General features: G+C 34.2%; 1 protein-coding gene across 1 annotated transcript; it reads left to right on the top strand.

Annotated features, from left to right (window-relative positions):
• Window positions 1-11,081: 11,081 nt before the first annotated feature.
• LOC111018991 (Double Clp-N motif-containing P-loop nucleoside triphosphate hydrolases superfamily protein) lies at window positions 11,082-16,315 on the top strand. Its single transcript, XM_022295275.2, has 3 exons — window positions 11,082-12,832; window positions 13,882-14,125; window positions 14,225-16,315. Exons 1-3 carry the CDS (start codon window positions 11,646-11,648, stop codon window positions 16,094-16,096), a joined length of 3,303 nt encoding a protein of 1,100 aa, XP_022150967.2. The 5' UTR covers window positions 11,082-11,645; the 3' UTR covers window positions 16,097-16,315.
• Window positions 16,316-21,562: the final 5,247 nt, after the last annotated feature.

Here is a 21,562-nt window from a genome sequence, read left to right as displayed (position 1 = left end):
TATGCCAAAGTTTTTTTTTTCTTTTTTTTATTGAGACTAAATTTGACTTTTTAGAAAGTTATTTATAATAATATATATATATTTTACTTTTTGTTAATAATATAAATAAAACAAAATATATTATTGTAACATGTGAGTTTAAACTTTTGGTTTAATTGTAGTTTAATATGATATTACTATTAGTCTTATATATCTTTTACACTTTTGTGATGTCATTTTCTTCTTAATTAATATTGATAATTACTTATTTTCTTTTTCGTTTGACCCGTCGATCAAGTAACCTAGCATATAAAGAGAATTGAAGGGGTTTCAAACAAATCATTTTGTTTTGTGTAGTTTTTATAATTTTTTTCATGGAAACATGGATTGAACCTTACTTAAAAAGAAAAAGAAAAACCTACAAAAATGTCAGTGTTTCCAAAAAAAATTAGAGAACTCTCCCTTGAAAAGCAAAAAACTATGATAACTTTTAGATTAAGTGATATAAATTTTTTTAGAAAAACATTCATCATAGTGATCTTTCTTTTTTCCAACCATACACAGCCTTCTTCTTATGATTTTTAAGAAAAACGTCTCTCACGCAATTTCATGGGTGTTTGTGCAGAAAAAGGTACAGTCTCGCCATCAAATTGAGGTGAACCCTTTAAGCCAATTATGACAAATTGGAACAAGAAGGACCTGCACACAAGAGAGCAAACACTCTGATGTTGAAGTCAATCAGGAGATCGACCTTAATATTAAGATCGGGTAGGATCCCCTATTTATAGGTTGGATGTCCACAATGCGTCCGACCAACGGTTGAGCTTGTCGAGTTTCAACTATTCCTATCAGAGATGTTCATACTGGTTGTGCTGAGTTTTTACATCTCTGCACCCAGAACTTGGCTAATTATAGTTGGTTGGAACGAATGCTTGAGACCGATCAGTGGTCGGTCTCCTGTCATATCGGTTCGAGCATCTCGAACTGTTGGGGAATTGTCCAATCTTTATCCTCCACATGGTAGTCTCATTTTATACCTCCAATAATAGATTTTGAGATGAATTTGAAATCGCGATAAATAAATATTTTCAAAAGAGAATATTTCCTTTGATAAAATGTTGTGGATGTCGTCGATAAACGTCAAGCTTGAAATCACCATAAATATATACTTTTTTATGTTAAAAAGATCAAAGATATCTTTAGTTAAAAATTAAAAAAAGAAGTATATATATATATATATATATGCTCTAGCTAGTGTAGAAGTTAGTAAAATTGTTTAGAGCCACACACTCAAGTGGAGGGTTGAATATGTTCATTAAGCATCTTTCAAAGTTTTTTTTTCTCTCTCTCTTTTTTCTCTATGTAATGTATTTCTATGGTATTCTCTCTCTTAAAGAGGTGTGATTGGTCCCCCCAAAGAGAGACCCATTTTGTTTATTCATTTCATTTCTTATGAAAGGAAAAGAGAAAATATCACACTCCCAATGATGTCCTTTTTTGCTCACATTTGAAAATGGTGTCACATCAACTCAAAAGCCCTAATCTTATCTCCATAAAGTTCTAAGCTTTCTAATAAAAAGTGGGAATTTTTTTTTTTTTTTTTTTGGAAGACTTCTTACTATTTGCTCCTACTTTATTATTAGATGTTAAAAGCATATGATATACATAATTTCCTCCCTTTATGTTCTTTCTTTACTTGACACCCATCAAGTTTTCTCATATTTCTTTTCACTTGAAACTTTTCTTTCGAATTTACGTTGTGGTTTGTTTCTCCAAATTTTATAACTTAGTTGTGAGGCTGTTTTTTAAATGGGTTTATCGTTTTCAGAAAAGTTTTAAAATTGTTAGTTAAGTTGTTGTTCGTTTGATAAATGGTATTATCGATACTTATTTTTCGAAAGGTTTTTTGTTTTCATTATTGTTTTTAAGAATTATGATCGAGTAACTTGTAAAAGATGAAGTTACTATTTCTTTGAAAGTACTTTTTCTCGAGTTGTTTTGTTATGAAATAATATTGCCTTACTGAAATCAAATTAAACAATAATAATAATAACAATAATGTTTTTAAAAAATAGTTACTCGAATATATTTGCCTTTGAACTTTTATTCTCGAAATAAAAGCTATTCTAAAATAGTCTTTTAGATTAGCCGTTGCTTTTCATAGTACCACAATTAATTATCAAGTTGAACTAAAATCCTTTTAGTAAGATATTGTATGTATGGAAGAGAATAATATGGTTAGCCATTGATGGGGAATTGTGTAGCTATGAAGGAATTCAATTTGCTATATATATTCTTTCATGTATATACAATAAAAGCTAAATCTTTTCAAAATCTTAAAGATTCTCTTTTAAGAAAAAAAAATAGAATATCTTTACCTATGAGAATTAATTTTAGTTCTCTAAAAGTTCGAGCAGACATGAAAGAGAAATTGAAATGACATCTTCGTCAACTTTCAAGCTTCGATATGAAACTTGTAATTAAGATTTTAAATGTTGATGTTGGTAAAAATATCAAGATCACATTAGTGATATTTTGTTGAATTTATTTTGTCATATTATATAAATGTTTATTTACCCCTCATGTCGATATTAAACTTATAACCATATGAAAATATTGATGGCAATGTCGACGGAAATTTAATACCTTATTTATAATCTTATCTACTCGATTCATAACTCACAATTTTGTGAAAAAAAAACTTATCTACTAGTAGTTGACAACATAAAGTATCATTTTTACTTTACTTTCTTCTAAAAAAAATTAAAGCATAGAATAAAATCCTTTCTTTCATATAGGAAAGAACAATCAATCAAATAATGGAGTGAACTGTTTTATGGAAAGTCATATGCTATAAATACATCAATGAAAAGAAAGAAAAGAAAGAAATTTACTAACAAAGGAAAGGCTGAGGTATGTTAATTTTTTTTATTTTTGTAATTGGAGATGTTTTTAGTTTAAAGAGACATTTTAAATGTTAAATAACCAAAATGATTGATTGACTATGGACTGAAAAAAAATTTTTAGTTCAAATTTAAATAGAATTTTAAAAAATTCAGGTACCAACGGATAATAAAATTAAAAGTTTAAGGAATATTCTCGAGGTTTTTGGTTCAGCCTATAAGTAACGCAACTCTACCCAAGCAAACTCCTTGCGTATGTAGGGATATGGAGATAGTACACATGCACCCAAGTATAGGGACAAAAAAGTCAAAGGATCGTCAATTCGTGATTAATAAAAAATACTAATAATAAAATTAAAAGTTTAAAATATATTTTGCGGCATTCTATTTCTTTATTTCTTATATTATCTTTTTTTAGGGAGTAAAAATAAAGTTATATATATTTGGTAATTGTTATGTTTCTTATTTTTTATTAAAATAATAAAATAAAAAGAATAAATAGATTTGATAATCATTTCTTTTTTTTATTCTCTTAAATGTTATATTAAGAAAATGTTTTACATAAAAATTATATTCTTAAAATAAAATAATTTAAACTTTTTGTTTTATTTAATTTTTTAATAAATAGAATAAATAAGATAATGATTTAATCTATGTTTTTGAAAGTTGGAAATGAAAACGAAGAACCACTCTTTTTTTTTTTTGTTGTTTTCAAAATTTGTATATATGTTATGGGTGAAATTAGTGTACTATGTTCACTCAAGTGAGACTAAGGGAAGCGACGTCGAGCTACCAACACAAGACTAAATTATACTAGATCCGATCAGACTCTCAAATCGAGAGCGGGTCCACTCGAATCAACTAGAGGAGACTATCTCTATAAATAAGAGGAGAACCTTGGTATGCGAGGTACATTACTCTACACAATCTTAGGTTTTGCTACTCTAAACTGAACCTTCTTTCTGGCCTAGACATCAGAGTGTGTGGGACCGGTGCTCAAATCTCTTGTGTGTGCAGGTGTTCATCGGAGTATTTGATGCCGAAACCCGAATCCAAGTCTTGCATTAACTATATACATTTTTGGAGCATTTCTTAATAATGAAAAACAAGAAACAATAACGTTTAGGACTCATTTGATAACATTCTCATTTTTCGTTTATTCTTTCCCATTTTCAATTTTTGGGAAACATAAGCGTTTAGTAATGTTTTCTACTTCTCATTTCTCATTTTTAAGAAACGTTTCCAAAATTGTATAAAAACAACACAAAATCAAGTATTATGATTTTGTTTATAGTTTTTTTTAACGTAGTTAAAAATATTTTTTAATTCATAAAATGCATAATAAATATAAAAAAATAAATATATCATAAAAGTTTTGAAATTTTAACTTTCATATAAAACTTTCTCTTTTTTATTTAAAATTTGAGAGAATCAGAATACGAAATAGTTATCAAAAACATGTTTATATTTTTCTTCGATAAGAAAGAACAAAAAAAAAGAGTTAGCAAACCAAATGAGATGAGAAACAACAAATAGCAAACGTGAATGAAACAAGAAATATGAACATCACAAAAGGGGCCTTATTATTATTAAAAATTAAAAAAACCTATCAAATGCATATATTTCTAAAAAAATAAAGAAAATAACAAAAGCCAAAATGAGATTTAAACAATTTTTTTTTTTTTTTGGGTTAAAAGGAACAATCCATCGTGGAGCTATTTTATGCCAGACATGCTATAAACTTTAAAGACAAATATAAAGAAGTTTTTACTAATATTTTGTAATTTTGAAAGTATTTAAACATTTTGGATAGCTTTTCAAAATATTTAGATAAAAAGGCGATCTTGCTGCTTTTAACAACTTAGTCCCTTAACTTTAATTCGTAACGATGTAGTCGTATATTTTTTAATTGATAAAAAATTTAATCTTTTGAACTTTAATATTTAACAATCAGTCTGCAGTTTAAAATCTGTAACGATTTAATTCATATTGTAAAAATTTTTTTGTTAAGTTTCTTATACATGTAGATCAACAAATCAACGAGGAACCAAATTTATTTATAAATTACAAATACTAAATCGTGATATGATAAAAATGGACACTTGATTTTATGTGATTTTCATAGTATGAACTAGATTGTGACAAATTTTAAACTATAAATACTAAATTGTTACGACTAAATTGTTACAAATCTCAAAGTACTGTTACTAAATGATAAGCGCATTGATTAAAGGCTAAAAAAAGTATAGGTTATCGTGCTTAGTTGAGGGTTATTTAGGATAGAAAATGTATGATCATGCATATAACTTAGCGAAGGTGTACATATTTTGTGATTAACAACACAAGCATTTGGTTATAGGTGAACGAAGGTTAATTTGTGTAAATATGATTGATTTGTAGGAAAAATTGAAAAATTATGATTAGAACGCATCAGCCACATTTGTTGTCCAGATAATGAAATTGTGCATAACACTAAATCTAAATAAACTAAAATTCAAAAATTAAATCGTTAGTTCGTTGAAAGTATAGAAATGAAAGGTATTTTTTAACCTAAAAAGAATGTGGTAGTTTTGATGACGTGGCATGTTAGAAATATTCTCAAAACTGCAATGTTTTTGCCAATATTTTATTTATTTTTTGATTTTTGGAATAAAAAAAAAAGAGAGTTAATGGAAAGAAGTACATAACATTTTTTTTAGTGTAAACAAACAATTCCCAACTTTTCCTATTTAAGAAATAAAAAAACCTTTGGGCTTTGCCTTTTTCTAGAAAGTGAAGTTTTATGATTCTTTCCTTTTCTTGCCCTTTCTCTCTCTAAAACAGTTAGTTAATTCATCACTCCCACGCGCCTGTGTCTCAACGCCGGCTTTCGTGACAGACACGCTCTCCCGAGTGATTGGAGCGTGTTGCACACGCGCCTCTGTGTGGCGCGTGACTCTGCTATACGTTCGTTGTCAAATTTTTAAGCGCGAAAGCGACCTATGCAAAAGAATCAATCACCTTTGACATTTTTTTCTCTTTTTTTATTTATTTTATTTTAAATTAAAAACGGCTGACGATATATATTTTAGTTAATTCATCTATGGTTTGGTTTGTTACTTTACATTCTAGTTTGGAATGCTAATTTAATTTAATTTTGAAAGAGTTAGAGAGGAAGGAATGAAATCCGACTATAAATTAAAAGTTTAATTTCTTTGATAACTATTTTTTCCTTAATTAAACTTATAAATATTATTCCTATCTATCTATTTGTGTTATTGTATTTTAGAAAACATTTCTAAAATATATGGTCGAGCTTTGAAAACTAAAATAGTTAGGCTACAAATTTAACTGTGTTTTAAAAAAGACGAAAAAACGTAGAGGAAACCATCACAGTTTTTAAAAGCATAAAATTAAAATTGAAAGACCTAATAGGTTTTTAATATATCCTAGGTTCGTTGAGTTTGTATTTTTGTTATAAAGATGTTAGACTTATATATCGTGATATTTTTTCTACCTAACAATTTCAATTGTAGACTTGGCAATTCTCGACCAAAAGGTCAGAAATTTGAATTCCCATTCTTATTTGTACGGTTGAACTAAAAAATTGTATACTTGCCAAGATTTTTTTTAGTGTGAAAAATATTTTTTTGGTCCTTATACTTTCAACTTTTATTTATTTTAGTCACTGCAATTTTAAAATATTTATTTTAGTCTATATACTTCAACTTTTGTCAATTTTAATCTCTAAACATTTTAAACGTTCTTTTGATCCATTCATTTTCTTTTTCATCTAATTCATTTTCTATCACAATTTCAACACGACATTACAGTTCATATATTTATTGAACATGCATCCATAAATTTACACTAAAGAGTTTTCGTCGAGGCTAACTTGAACATAACTCTATTAATAAGTTAAGGCAAAATATCATCAACCCAAAAGGCCAGAAGTTGGAATCCACACCCTCACATATTATTAAACTAAAAAAAATCACTGTCAAAATTTTACAAATAAATATTAAAACAGTCACTTTTTAAATATACATAAACCAACCGCTTCCAAATATAACAACTCCTATTCTAATTTGAAAATTTGATTATACTCATCTCATGTACGTAGACGTACCATAATTGAAGTATATCATTAATATACCTAATATCAGTCGAAACATCAATATACCCAACATGAAAAAGACAAAAAAACTTATTTGAAAGTTTGTACCGTACTTGTAAAACAGAAAGTTACTGCTACAATATTTTTTTCCCCCTAACCCACTGAAAGTGTATTTATATATACATATTTTTATGAAAAACATTCTCTGGAGCTTGATTTCCATTACATGCTCTCATAAAAGGAAAAAGGTGACGCAGTAAGTACCACCAATATTTACTTTTACCAGAAAAAGGTTTAACAAAAAAAAAACTGAAATAGAAGGTGAAAAAAAAAAGAAAAAAAAGGCAATAATTCACAAATGGGGGCTGCAAAGCAGGTCAAATCAAAAACTTTTTCTCTCTCATGCCTCATTCATTCATTGATAGAGAGAGAGAGAGAGTTTTTAGATGCCTGCCAGTTGCATGGTTTTGGGTTATGGGTTGTGATCAGGTGCGGTCGTTAGTAGTAGTTGCATCCACGTGGAAGGACAGGGACCGTGTGATGAGTGATGTGACTGTCCAATGGGAGCAGCTGTCCTCTGCCCAGTGGGGGGCTTCTCTGATTGATAGCGATTCCTGGATCTCTCCATAGATTGCGTATCTCTTTTCTTTCCTAAATTATCTCTCTCTCTCTCTCTTCCATCCATGTAAATTGTCTGTCCACTTGTTAATTGATATATCTATGTATGTATGGGCATTTCCATGGTATTACAAAAAGATCGATAAAATATCAATAAAATTTCACTAATATAAACATAATATTAATATTAATCATTTTTAATTTATTTATAAATGGTAAAATTTAATTTAATTTTTTTTTCAAATTTTTTATTTTTATAATTTGTTCAGAAATATTCATCACGTTTAAAACCTTGGAGATAGGGAAAGAAAATGAAGGGATCAAAGTTGAAAGTATAGAGATAAAAATTGACGTTTAACTATATTATATTACAAGGCTCTCAACTTTTAGAGTTGTGTTGTTTAATAGGATTGGACTTTTAAAATATACTTTCAATTTTGTGTCTAATAAGGATTTAATAGATTGTTCTTTACCTATTTGATAATTTTGAAATTTGATGCACTTGACATGCAAAGATCACCTTAAATTTTCAATTTTGTGTCTAAAAGATTTGTGAATCTTAAAGATATTAGGGTAGGCCAGAGACCTATTATCGACCGAACCATGAAAATTTAACTATTGAACTACTTAAGATATATATTATATCGACCAAAAGGTTGAAAATTTAAATTCCCACCACCACATGTTGAATTTTAAAAAAAAATTGAAAGTTTGAGGTCTAAACTTTTATCTAATCTTAAAGTTATAAAAATTTAGTCTTTAAATTTTAATATATACTATTGTTTTAATTATATCTCAAAATTTTGAAATTTGAGATTTTGTTGTGGAGGTGAGGATTTGAACAAATATTTTTTTAATCAGGAATACATGTCTTAAATAGTTGAGTTGTGCTAGATTAACACACTTCATGAGATTTTAATGCTAGGTAATTTTTGTCATTAACTAAATAATCTGACATGTCATTTTGCTTTATTTAGAAATAAATAAAATAACTAGTTGAATGAAATTAAATTGTGTGGTCTATGAAAAGGAATTTGATAGGCTAGCTTAAATATATATATATATATATATATATATATATATATATATGTTAGATGTTCCACTTGATAATTGGGTTTTTGGTTATTTTTAGTAAAATAAATGTATTGCTAATTTATTAATAGAAGATTAGGTGAAATTGAAAATGTCAAAAGTCTTTGTTCATTTTTTTTCTATGTGGAACTAGACAACATTATTCTTCGATTAGTCAAAATCTAAACACACTCGACTCCACACATCCTCTATTTGAATATTAAAGTCATGCTCGTTCTAGTTCACAATTCATAATGAACATTCATCTTAAAATATTAAAACATAATTAAATTTAGAGATATCAAATAATGACTCCACAGATTCATTAGAAGCTCATCCATTAATTACCTGGTTTGTTCTATTTCTTGACAAACCATAAGACATTTTCTCGTATTAATAATGAAGACGTGATATTTGAGAAAGTTTATTAGATCTCGTACAAAAAATAATTCCCAACTTCGCACGTTCCAGAAGTTTTGCATTTAAGTTACTTTTCAAGAATTAACATGAATATAGTTCAACTTTTACTGATATGCATCTTGCAAATTTTAAGTTAGTTTTTCATTAGGGATGATTTTTGCTAAAAGTTATTAACTCTTTTTCTTGAGTGTTTGTTATTCTAAAGTTGAGTTGGCATATTTATTAAATCATTCACCTTACCTTTTCTTTTTGAAACTTTAACTACCAATATTTATGCTTCAAAAAAAGCAAACTCTCCTTAATTATTTAGTGGTTATTGTTCACTATTTCCGTTGCTTTGTTTTTATGTTATTAATCGACCATTGTGCACACCTCGTAAGAGGTGTTTTATCTTCTTGAATTATGTTCAGATTGACCATCTCGACTATTCTTAGCATCTACTTTGCAATAGTATTTTTCAATTTCTTTTACGAGTACCTTTTTAAATTTTATTAATTTGTTTTACACTTTCACCACTCAAATAATAATAATAATAATAAAAAGGTTACGAGGAGTGTTATGTTAATATTAACATAATTTTAGATAAAATTATATATATTTACCAATTTTCATTGCCAACGTTTAAAAGATATATATTTAAAATGTAAAGGTTTATAATTTATTAATATAAGGGTAAAATTAAAATTAAGATAGATGAGTTAATCTTAATTTTAAACTTTCAACATCATATATTTAAATCTTGAATTTGTATAAGTGTGGCAATTAATACCTTCTTAAGATGAAATTTAAGTGCACTAAAAAAATGAAATTTAAAAGACCCATGAATAAATAATATAAAATTTAAGTAACAAAACACTCTAGTTAACTTAAGATACAAAAGTGAGGCACATGGCCAAATGTTACAATTTTAGAAGGCTAATATTTTTCTTATAATATTATTATCTATTTATTTTTAGTTTTTAATTATAAATATAATTTAGAATAATATAAAATATAATATATATAATTCTTAAAAAAAACATTCAATTAAATGTAAATATTTTTAGAATACCCATAATCAATACGCCCCATAATTCCCTCGATTTTAATTGGTTACCATTAAAATGGGTTTACTTTTATTTTTTTTCCAATTAAAAGAGTTCTCTTAAAAAAGGTCTACCATAAATATATGGTATGGATTATATTAATTTCGACTTAACTCTCATTCTCTTTCAACTTTTCATCTTCCTAACTTGTGTGTCACAATTTCAAGTGTGATTATCAATGGTTAGAGTATCATTTATTTTATTTTATTTTTTTAAACGTAGGTTTGCTTACTTTATTAATATAGATTATTGATATGTCTACAAAGAAAATAGGAATTTGGATATAAAAACTTAGTAAGAGAAAAAGAATAGAAAAACTGATCATCGAATCTCAAAAAGTTGCTCTCACTAAATCTTTTATTGGAATTAAAAGTAATAAACTAGACGAATCAAAAGACGAAAAAAAGGCGGATAATAATATATTTGAAATTGAAAATGAAGTCCTAATATGAGCTTAGCTCCGTGGCAATTGAAGTCTATCTTTGATCAAGAGATCGTGAATTCGATAATTTTAATTATAAAAAAAATAGAAATATATAAAAAGAACTTTTTTTTTTTTTTTTAATTTTGCCTAAGATCCTATAGAGACTAAATTAGTAAACGTTTAGATGGTGATAATTAATCACAAAGAAGAGTGGAAGTGCAACACTTAATGAAAGCTAGTAAACGTTTAAAATCAAAGTTGAAGTGAAACTTCCACCAAAATATGAATAAAAAACCAAAAGAAAAGTGATAAGGAAAGCACACAAACATCAAAATTTTTAAAAAGAAAATGGGGTGTGTTTGCAGAAACAGTCAAGACCAATCACTTCGAACTTCAAAAATACACACACATGTCTCTCACTTCATAATGGAATAAAGAAAAATTTAATAAAAAAAGAGTGACCCCTCAATTTCCAAGTACCACAGTCGAGTCGCTGGTCCATTTGCTTAAGTGGATACGGCATCTAATCTAAAGATCTCAAAAAATTATGATCCAAAACAAAAACCCCAACCCATCTAAACAAAATCAGATCTTTTTTCCTCTGCAGAAAGATAAAGAGAAATATATTGGTGAGAATCTATGCTATGCCCTCCAAGTGTTCGATGAATTGCCCCTGAGAACTGCCCCCCGCCCACCGCCGTACGCAGCAGCAGGCGGAAATCCCGATTACCCAAAACCAGAACTAGGGGAACGAACAACGAAACAACTTCCAACTTAGAACTTAGAATTGGGTGTGTTTTTTTCTATGGTGGAGTTGGGGGGTTTGATTTTTCTCTTTCTTTTCGTTTGTTTTGTTGTCTGTGGCCTACTGGGAATAAATAATTTCCCCCAAAAGGTGATGAAGTGAACCAGACTTTGGGGCTGTGGGGATTTGATTTCCCTTTTTTATTAATTTCCCACAGAGAAAAAGGCAGGCCTCGCAGTGGCCGTCGCCCTTGATCTCTGTTTTCTCAATAAATAGGGGTTTCGCCTTCGCATGGTGGCCGGCGATGCCGACGCCGGTGAGCGCCGCGAGGCAATGCTTGACGGACGAGGCCGCCAGGGCCTTAGACGACGCCGTTTCCGTCGCCCGCCGCCGCTGCCACGCCCAGACCACCTCCCTCCACGCCGTCTCCGCCTTGCTCTCCCTCCCCTCCTCCGCCCTCCGCGACGCCTGCTCACGCGCCCGCAGCTGCGCCTACCCTCCACGCCTCCAGTTCCGCGCCCTCGACCTCTCCGTCGGCGTCTCCCTCGACCGCCTCCCCTCCGGCAAGCCCTCCGACGAGCCCCCCGTCTCCAATTCCCTCATGGCCGCCATCAAACGCTCCCAGGCCAACCAGCGCCGCCACCCCGACAGCTTCCACCTCCACCAGATTCACACCCATCACCAAACCCCTTCCATTCTCAAAGTCGAGCTCAAGTATTTTATCATCTCCATTCTCGATGATCCGATTGTCAGCAGGGTTTTCGCCGAGGCCGGATTTGGGAGCTGCGATATCAAATTGGCCATAATGCACCCTCCTCTCTCCCACCAGCCCTCCCGATTCTCCCGCTCCCGCTGCCCCCCGATTTTCCTCTGCAACCTCCCAGATTCCGACCCCTCTCACCGCAGTTTCACTTTCCCCTTCTCCAGCGGCGGCGACGACGCCAATTCCAGGCGAATCGCCGAGGTTTTAGCCAAGAAAACAGGGAGAAATCCTTTGCTGATCGGCGTCTACGCTGCCGATGCTCTCCGGAGCTTTACCGATTGCGTGCAGAGATGCATATCGGACGTGCTTCCGGTGGAGATTTCTGGGTTGCGTGTAATCTGCATCGGGAAGGAGATTTCTGAATTTGTGATCGGAAATGGGAGCAGGGAGAAGATGGAGTTGAAATTTGAGGAGGTATTTGGGATGGTTCAGAGCTGCTCTGGGCCGGGTATGATTGTGAATTATGGGGAATTGAGTGGTTTGATCAGTGAAGAAGAAGAAGAAGGAGAAGGAGATGAAGTTACTAATGGTCTGAGTTTTGTGGTATCTCAACTGACGGATTTGTTGAAACTTTACAGTGGGAAATTGTGGCTGATTGGAGCTGCAGGGAACTACGAGATGTACGAGAAGTTCGTGGCTCGGTTTCCTGCCATTGAAAAGGATTGGGATCTTCATCTTCTTCCCATTACTTCCAAGTCTCCGGTTGATGCGTTTGGGGCTAAATCCAGGTGCCTTTATTAGCTTTTTATTTATAGTTTCTGGTCTAAACTGGGCAGGTCCATTTTTTAATATTACTTTAGCTGATAGAAATGATTGAAACTGAGCTTTTTTCTGTTGCCTTCTTTTTGCCGTTTCTGCATTTTTTTAATCTGCTTGAAATGAAATGAGGAAGAGGAACAAGAAGAAAGAAGAAGAAGAAGAAGAAGAAGAAGAACCATCTTTTTTTTCTCTCTTTCTCTCTGTTCTTCTGATCTCTGCTGTGTATTTTCTTTGAGATTGAGAATTGTTTATTGAAACATTGTTAGTATAATAAGGGTTTCTGCTGTTTACTGGAATGGGTATGAGCCTTGGGGTTCGGTTAAAATTGGAGAGTGAACTGGGGAGAGAGAAAAGGGGGGGTTATTAACAATGTTCTCGGTTCTCGTTTCTCATTTCTTGTATTTTACTTTTGTAATTGGTTTCTTTTAGAAAAATGTGCTGCTGGGTGATTGTTTATTGATTCTCGTTCGTCGAAAAAAGAAATAGAAATATGTTTGGCAACCGACTTTCTTTCTTGTTTCTTTTGCAATTCAAATTTATGAACTGAAGTTGTACTTGAGAAATAAAATATTCATAATGATTTTGTTATACTAATTTTGGAATGTTAGCATACGTTTCTTTTTTGAGAAAAATTGAAAACAACAAACCAGAAAGAATTAATTGAATGGAACAGGACACTGATGAAATGACTTGAATAGTTTTGAAACACGAACGCTTTAGTTTGGTAATGTCTACTGTTCGATCCTTGTTCGACACTTATAGAACACTTGAATTCTGTTGATACATATTTTTTTGTTTGGTCTGAAAAAGTTGATGAAAATACAGACAAGATATTTTTTCGAGCATATAATTACATGCACATAATTGGTTTTAAATTGTCATTTTTACAAGATGGTGAATCATTTGGAAACTTATTCGATATCTTCTCGAGATGTCGCTAGAGAATTTTGATAGAATCATGTTTTGAACGTTGTTCCATGTATGATGGATCTCACAGTTCATGCTTATAATTTTGCAGCTTTATGGGATCGTTTGTTCCATTTGGTGGATTTTTCCCTCCGCAATCCAAGTTTTCGAGTCAATTAAGCAGCCCGAATCAGTCTTTTACTCGCTGTCGTCAATGCAACGAAAAATATGAGCAAGAAGTTGCTGCTATATGGAAGCCAGGATCTGCTTCTGTCACAGGTCGTCACTCCGAAAGCTCATTGCATTTGCCAATGGCTGAACTTGATGAAAAAAGCAAGGAATTTGACGTGTATAAGGTGTGTAACTCTTTCGAAGTCGATTTCTTTGACATCTCTAGTGTCGTGGATTTACTGCCCGAGTAATTATGTTTTTATGAACTTCTTGATCCAGTGCAGACCCGAGATGACAGAAGTACATTGAGCAACAAGGTAATTGGACTACAAAAGAAGTGGAACGAAATCTGCCGACTTCATCAGAGGCAACTGTTTACAAAACTTGATATTTCCCAGAGCAGGCACGGGATTTCGTTTGAGTCGACTCGATTTGCTTTAGATCACGAACGAAGTGGTAAAGAACCATCATCTGTAACTGGGGAAAGATCTGTACTTGTAAATCCGTGCTTATCTAGAGACTCAAAGCAGGGCAGTCAGGTATCAGAAACTTTCAACTCTCACAACGATAATTTTCAACCAAAAATTGTAACCGGAGCCTCTCAGGGTATCGAGACCGAGAGTCTTCGATTTTTCTCAAAGACTGTTCCTAAACCAAAAGAGTGTCTCCACTCTGATGCATTATTACCTTCACCCCACATCTCTGTTACTACTGATTTGGGTTTGGGGACATTATATGGATCAGCCAGTGAGAACAAGAGAAAAGTTTCAGAATTAGAAAGTCAGAAAGTTTGCATTCAACACTTAACAGGCTCCAATCCAGCACAGTTTAGTAGGCCGACGAACAATAATCCGAGCCATTCCCCCGGTTTCTCTGATCTGAATGCTGGAAAGCCGCTCGATATAAGAGAATTCAAGTCACTCTGGAATGCACTGAATGAAAAAGTTAGCTGGCAAGGTAAAGCCACAAGTTCTGTTGTTGAAACCATTCTTCAATGTCGAACTGGTGGTGGAAGGCGCCGTAGCTCGAATTCCAGGGGAGATATTTGGCTAACGTTCCTTGGACCTGATTTAATTGGAAAGCGAAAAATTTCCGTAGCTCTTGCTGAGTTGATGTTTGGCAGTAGGGAGAATCTAATCTCGGTCGATTTTGGCTCACAGGATAGAGGTCGCCGACCGAACTCACTCTTTGACTGCAAAGGTTTAGGTGGTTATGATGAGAGGTTTCGAGGAACAACAGTTGTTGATTATGTTGCTGGGGAGTTGAGCAAGAAGCCATCCTCAGTTGTCCTCCTTGAGAATGTAGACAGGGCCGATATTCGGGCCAAGAGTTGCTTGTCCCAGGCGATCATGACTGGGAAATTTCCCGATTTACACGGGAGACAAATTACCATACATAATACAATCTTTGTAACGACGTGGACGAACAAAAAGGGTGGGAAAACTTCCAATGCTGTTGATGAACAGAGTGAATTTTCCGAGGAGCGAATACTCACAGCCAAAAGTTGTCAAATGCAAATACAGGTAGGAGGTTTTACCAGCAATGTCAGTGAACTCAACAACATGAATGTTAGGATTACAACCGCCCGAGGAAGCTCGAGCCTCTCGTTCTTGAAGAAGAGGAAACTTGCAATCTCCACGGAGTCCACAGACCGGGAAACCAACTCAGAGATGCAGAAGAAGGCATCATCATCATCATCAATGTCCTACCTAGACTTAAATCTACCAGTAGAAGAGGTCGAAACCAGCGACTGCGACAGCGACTCAATCTCCGAGGGCTCAGAGACATGGCTAGACGAGTTCCTCGAACAAGTAGACGAGAAGGTTGTCTTCAAACCGTACGACTTCGACGAGGCAGCAGAGAAGGTAGTGAAGGAAATAAACTCGCAGCTGAGAAGGGTGTTCGGGAACGAAGTCGTGCTGGAGATCGAGTACAAGATCATGGTCCAAATGCTGGCAGCAAACTGGGTAGCAGAGAAGAAGAGGGGGATGGAAGAATGGGTGGAGCTGGTTCTCCATAGAAGCTTTGTGGAAGCAAAGGAGAAGTATGAGATAAGTTGTGGAACTGTGATAAAGCTGGTTTGTAGAGAAGGAGGGGCAGGGGAAGAAGCAGAGGCAGGTCCCATTTTTCTTCCTGCTACAATCAAAATCAACTAAAAATTTTGGAGCCTTTTTTTGTTGGAATGTAAATTGTTATTATTATATTTGTATAATGTATGTAGTTGTAGGATTTTCATAGTCTTTCTGGAGTTTGAAAAAAAAAGGGGGTTTTTGGCTAATGATCTTCTTAAATTTTTGGGCAATCCAATCATCTTTGTTTTCTTTTGTATAGTTTTTTATTTTTATTTCTTGAAACTTTGCAGTGATGTTTCTCAACATTATTTTCTCTTCCGTCACAGATTTCTCTGAATACTTGAACTTAACTAAATATATTTATAAATTAATCGTGCCACCCAATCAATCCGGCCGAATATAAATTGTTGTGTAGTCTATTTTTAACCTCTTAATTACACGTGTCATAGGTAAATTACCAATTTGACCATAGTGATATATTTTTTTTAAAATTTGGGTTAGATTATAGAATGAAATCCCTTATTCTCCCTCTCTCAAACCGTAGTCTCTCTTCTCTCCCTCCTCTTGAGGAAACCCAATGGCATACTTTCTTTATCTCTCTCTCCTTCTCTCCCTCCCTCCACGGGAAGAAAGCAAAAATGGCAACGGAGAAGGCGAAAGCAGCAGCCTTCCTAGCATCGTCGTCCGATGTCCCTATCGGTCACATTGCTGTCGTCGGAATTTCCTTGGTGGTGTTAGGGTGGTAGGCAACAACGAGGGGGTGGACGAGACTGAGAGCCATTAGTTGAGTGGTGTTGGGTTGGGCGAGTGCGATGAGGCAACCCAATTCAGGTGAGAGTGAATAAACTGTCGAAAATTGAAAGGCCATGAGGGATAGGGATGGGAACCTGACCCATTTGGTTCCTCCCGTTTCTCCAAGCAGAGAAGCTCAAGAGAGAAGACCAATGGACATGAAATCCAGCAGGATCGACAAAACACAATTTTTGGAACTGACAAGGTAAGACAGTGTCAAAACCCCACCAGCTACAGCTACGACTTCTGTCTTTTCTACCCAAGCCCAACTTGGTATCTAGAGGCGCTACGACAAAGACACTCGAAAGAACCACCGATTTTTAGACGAATCTAGACTTTACTATATGAATTTGCTGATGAGAAATTAATGTCCCTGTATAATTTCTCTTTCCACAAAAATATCCAAACACATTCCACAATATGCAAATAAGGAAGAAACTGTAAAACACAAAATAATACGACACACCAAAATTATACTGGATCACCCCAACAATTTATGGGCTACGTCCAATAGCACTCAAATATCTCCCCACATATTCACTCTCTAGAGGTCCCAACAAAAACCCTCTAACTTTTAAGTATTATAACACACTATACTTAGGTAAATGAATGAAAAACACTCACAAAATCCATCGGATAAATAATCCTTTTCAACACTACCTACAACCACTCAAGTCTCTTTTAACTTTAACATAAAAGACTCTATTTATAAGAGGCCAAATATAGTAATATTGTAATGCTTATAAGACAATAATATCTACTTCTGGTAGGAATTGGTAATAATGTTGAAAATCATTTTCTTTATAGGACATGTGTTTTTTGTTTTGGCTCCATAATTCCAACACCCACCACCTACAACTACGACTTTTGTCGTTTTTTACCCAAATCCAACTTGGTCTCTAGAGGTGTTATGACAAAAACACCTGAAAGAACCGCAAGTTTTTAAACGAATCTAGACTTTACCGTATGGATTTGTTGATAACAAATCAATACTACATATACTATATTTCTAGTTAATATACGTTGAATATATGCAACATATACCCTAGAAATATTACTTCAATAATACTGTTTAATATGAAGTTGCTTATATGGATTATATTTTGTTTAATATGAAGTTGCTTATATAGATTATATTTTGGGTATATGCTGCATAAAATCTGTAATGTTAAATCATACTTAATTTTGTAGACATTATATAGTGTTATGAATGACATTTTGTTAAGGAAAGTTCTTCAAAACATAAAGAAAGGTTCCACCAATATGTCATACTATTTGACGTTTATGAAGCAAATTTTTGAGAATTTAAATCTTGCAGGAGAACTGGTCACTTTAAATTATTTGATGTCTTGTGTTTTGTCAGGTTTGGAGGCTGAATATATACCAATAGTTTGTGAAATTAAAGTTAAAGATTATATCTCTTGACAAGAACTCCATGCAACTCTACCAACTATAGAGAATACTCTTGTGAAGTTGAATGTTGTTAATCTCAATGTTAATGTGGATGGAACTGCCAATTATGTCAGAATCAATTGGGAATAAGTCCCAAACCCAACAATAAAACAAGAATGGGAGAATGAAAGAGGGAGAGGATGAGGGAGGAATAGTGGTTACAGAAACTCTCCCTCAAAGAAAACTTGTCAGTTGTGTGGCAAGTATGGTCACACTGCTCTATTGTTGTGCCTTTGCTTAATATTCAGAGGGTAAGTGCAAGTGTACACTAGTTTGTCTCCATATGGACTAGTTTTCTTTTAAAATTGATTTTGTATATTGCTTAAATGAAAAAAGTGGTGAAATTGTTAGGAACACGATTTTAAAACACAAAGATTAAAATGTCAACCCCCTACTAAAATTCAGTTCTAAAAAGATGAACTACACCTACCAAATATGTCCGTAATTATGCTCAATTTATGCAAACTGGTTCAACTCCTATTTCATACCGCTTCTGGTTTGTTTAGAAGCTTAAGCTAGCGTTTACATATGTCTATGAAACTCTAGAATCCTAAATAAATGAAATTTCAACTTACGTTTAACGGGTAAGAGAGCCTATGTCTACGATCTTGTTTTAGTTCTTATTTCTAAATAACTTTCCGTTTTACCTTGATGATATCCGTTTGACTCAAACCTTTTCACAATTAAATTCAAACTAATGTGATTTAACAAGTGGCCAACAAGAAAATCAACCGGATAAATTGTATGAATCAAGATAAGCAAAGAGGTGTAATACGCCATGCTCACTGATAGATGTAATTTAAAATAAATGAATTAAATCATTCGTAGGAGGGTTGAAGAAATAATTTAACTACTCATGGAATAAAAGAATTGAAATAATGCATTTTCATTGAAGTTGGAAAGAAAGTACAAAATTAGAACAAATATAATTGAAATAAACTAAACAAATAATAATTGCAGAAAAATTAATTAAAGAACAAAACTTAAATCCTAGACAAAAACTCAAAAACTAAAGTTGATAACAAAGTAGAAAGTAAGAACAAAAGCATGGAAATGAAGTGTGTTGAGATGATCTTGAGAGCTCAATTTATAGGCTTGGGAGGTAACAAAGTGTTGAGAATTCCATGGGAAGTTGGTAACCACCAGTTGTTGTAGAGATCTTAGGAAAGGAGACCAAATATTGGACCAATTACTTGGTAAAAGTGGTTATTCACGTTTTGATAATCTAGATATCGAATGTGGTTGAAGCATTGTGAAGCTGAATCTTTCAAAATAAGGTGGCTGGTGCATTGCTCTAGTAAGCTGCCAACAAAATAAATATATTTACACAAATTAGCCTTCACTTACTGATAACTAAATGACTGCATCCTTAAATATCAAATTTTTTGCTAAGATAGATGCATGATCATACACTTTTCATCATCCTAAATAATCCTCAACTAAGCATGCAAATCTATTCTTTTAAGCCTTTAATCAAGGCTTATGAGTATGTTTCAAAGGGTTCAACCATGAGTTCACAAGAGTGCATGCTAGTGGTAGTCTTATATTGCAATTTGTTCTAAGCATCGAGGTTGGAAGTTGACACGCAAGATGATGTGCAACAAAATTACCCTTTGTGTTGATGAAGCTATAGTGAGCAGCCAAAACACGTTTGAAATTTGAGCGTATAGTGTCACAATCGCACCTTTTCAAAGCAGCTCGAGCGATTGTGCGGCACTTGCTCTAGCTCAAACGAGCAAGTCAGCCGGGAAAAACTGTAAGTTGGGGACAATCTCGGTCGTGGGTCTAGCCTCCGCTCACGTTTTAGGAGAAAATTGGTTTTAGAAAACGTGAGAGAGAAAAACAGTTGAAAACATCTTTAAAACAAGCATTGTAGACATTGGATGCAAGAAAGCTTTGATTGCAAGAAAGTATACAACACTTGGTCGGGGGGAGGTTTGATGACTACTTGGTCTCCCCCCTAAGGTACATTATAAGGCATTTTTGGTGTGGCAGGTGTAGACGTCCTAAGTGGCAAGGAGTCACTCGGTGGCCTACAGGGCCCGTGTGAACTCCGATTGGCTTGAAATTTGGCGTGCTTACATATCTTACTAATACACACCTAGTTCCAAAGCCGCTCGGCCAACTTCCACCTACAACCCCAAAAACCCGATACAAGAAAATTACACTAGAAAGCTTTAAAGACATGAAAGGAAAGCGAGTGGTGATGATGGTTTGGACATGCGGCCATGGGTAACACACCCTGGACAAGCATGCCCACAACATTCTCCCCCACTTAAACGGTTGACGTCCCTGTCAACTGCTACAGCTTGAAGTCCTCGATCTTCGTCTTCCAGGCTTCAAGGTCTTCTTCTCGTTCCCAACTGGTCTCTGCATCAGGTAGGTCCTTCCATTTGACAAGGAATTCTCGAACTTTTCGAACGGGTCTCCCCACCTTTCTGGTTCTCTCTGCAAGGATCTCTTCTGCTTCTTTGTCTTCCTTCCGTTTGAAGTCGATGGCAGGCCGCACAACAGCATTACATTCGTCATCCTCGAGGTCGGGGTGGTAAGGTTTTAAATTGCTCACATGGATCACCGGGTGAATCTTCATCCAAGCTGGTAACACCACCTTATACGAGACACTCCCCACCTTCTTAACGACTTCCACGGGTCCCTCGTACTTTCTCACGAGTCTCTGGTCTTTGCGTCCTCGGAAACGAATCTGCTCTGACCTCAGCTTGATAAAAACTTTGTCGCCTACTCGAAATTCGAGAGGGCGTCTCTTGCGGTCGGCCCATTTCTTCATATGCTTGGAAGCTTTCTCCAAATATGCTCGAGCAATTTCTTTCGTCTGCTTCCATTCCTTTGTGAAGTTGTGGGCTTGAGGACTTTTCCCCGCATACGGGTGGTCAAGAATATGTGGCATAGACGGCTGTCTTCCGCACACAATCTCAAAGGGGCTCTTTCCTGTTGAAGAACTTGTCTGGCCGTTAAAACAGAATTGAGCCACATCTAACAGCTGGACCCAGTTCTTTTGTCTGGCATCGATGAAGTGACGCAGGTATTCCTCAAGCATGCTGTTGAATCTCTTTGTCTGACCATTAGTCTGTGGGTGATAACTCGAGGAAATGTTCAAGCTTGAACCCAGAATAGAAAAAAGTTCCGTCCAGAAGGTTCCTGTAAATCGGCCATCCCTGTCGCTAACGATGCTCGTCGGAACTCCCCATAGCTTTACTATATGTTTAAAGAACAGCTGCGCCGTCAGCTCGGCAGAACACGTCTTGGGAGTCGGAATGAAAGTTGCATATTTGGAAAATCGATCAATAA

The sequence above is a fragment of the Momordica charantia genome (genome assembly GCF_013281855.1).
Source record: "Momordica charantia cultivar OHB3-1 chromosome 3 unlocalized genomic scaffold, Mcharantia_2.0 BLBB01000003.1, whole genome shotgun sequence".
Taxonomy (NCBI): Eukaryota; Viridiplantae; Streptophyta; class Magnoliopsida; order Cucurbitales; family Cucurbitaceae; genus Momordica; species Momordica charantia.
Note: the sequence above shows the minus strand (reverse complement) of the source record. Positions and strands in the feature narration are given on the sequence as shown.

What these genes read in the sequence shown, in the direction of transcription:
- LOC111018991 (XM_022295275.2), top strand. Translation starts at nt 11,646, where the DNA reads ATGCCGACGCCGGTGAGCGCCGCGAGGCAATGCTTGACGGACGAGGCC. An exon ending in GCGTTTGGGGCTAAATCCAG is followed by an intron (nt 12,833 to 13,881) that starts GTGCCTTTATTA and finishes ATAATTTTGCAG; the next exon opens with CTTTATGGGATCGTTTGTTC. An exon ending in AGGAATTTGACGTGTATAAG is followed by an intron (nt 14,126 to 14,224) that starts GTGTGTAACTCT and finishes GATCCAGTGCAG; the next exon opens with ACCCGAGATGACAGAAGTAC.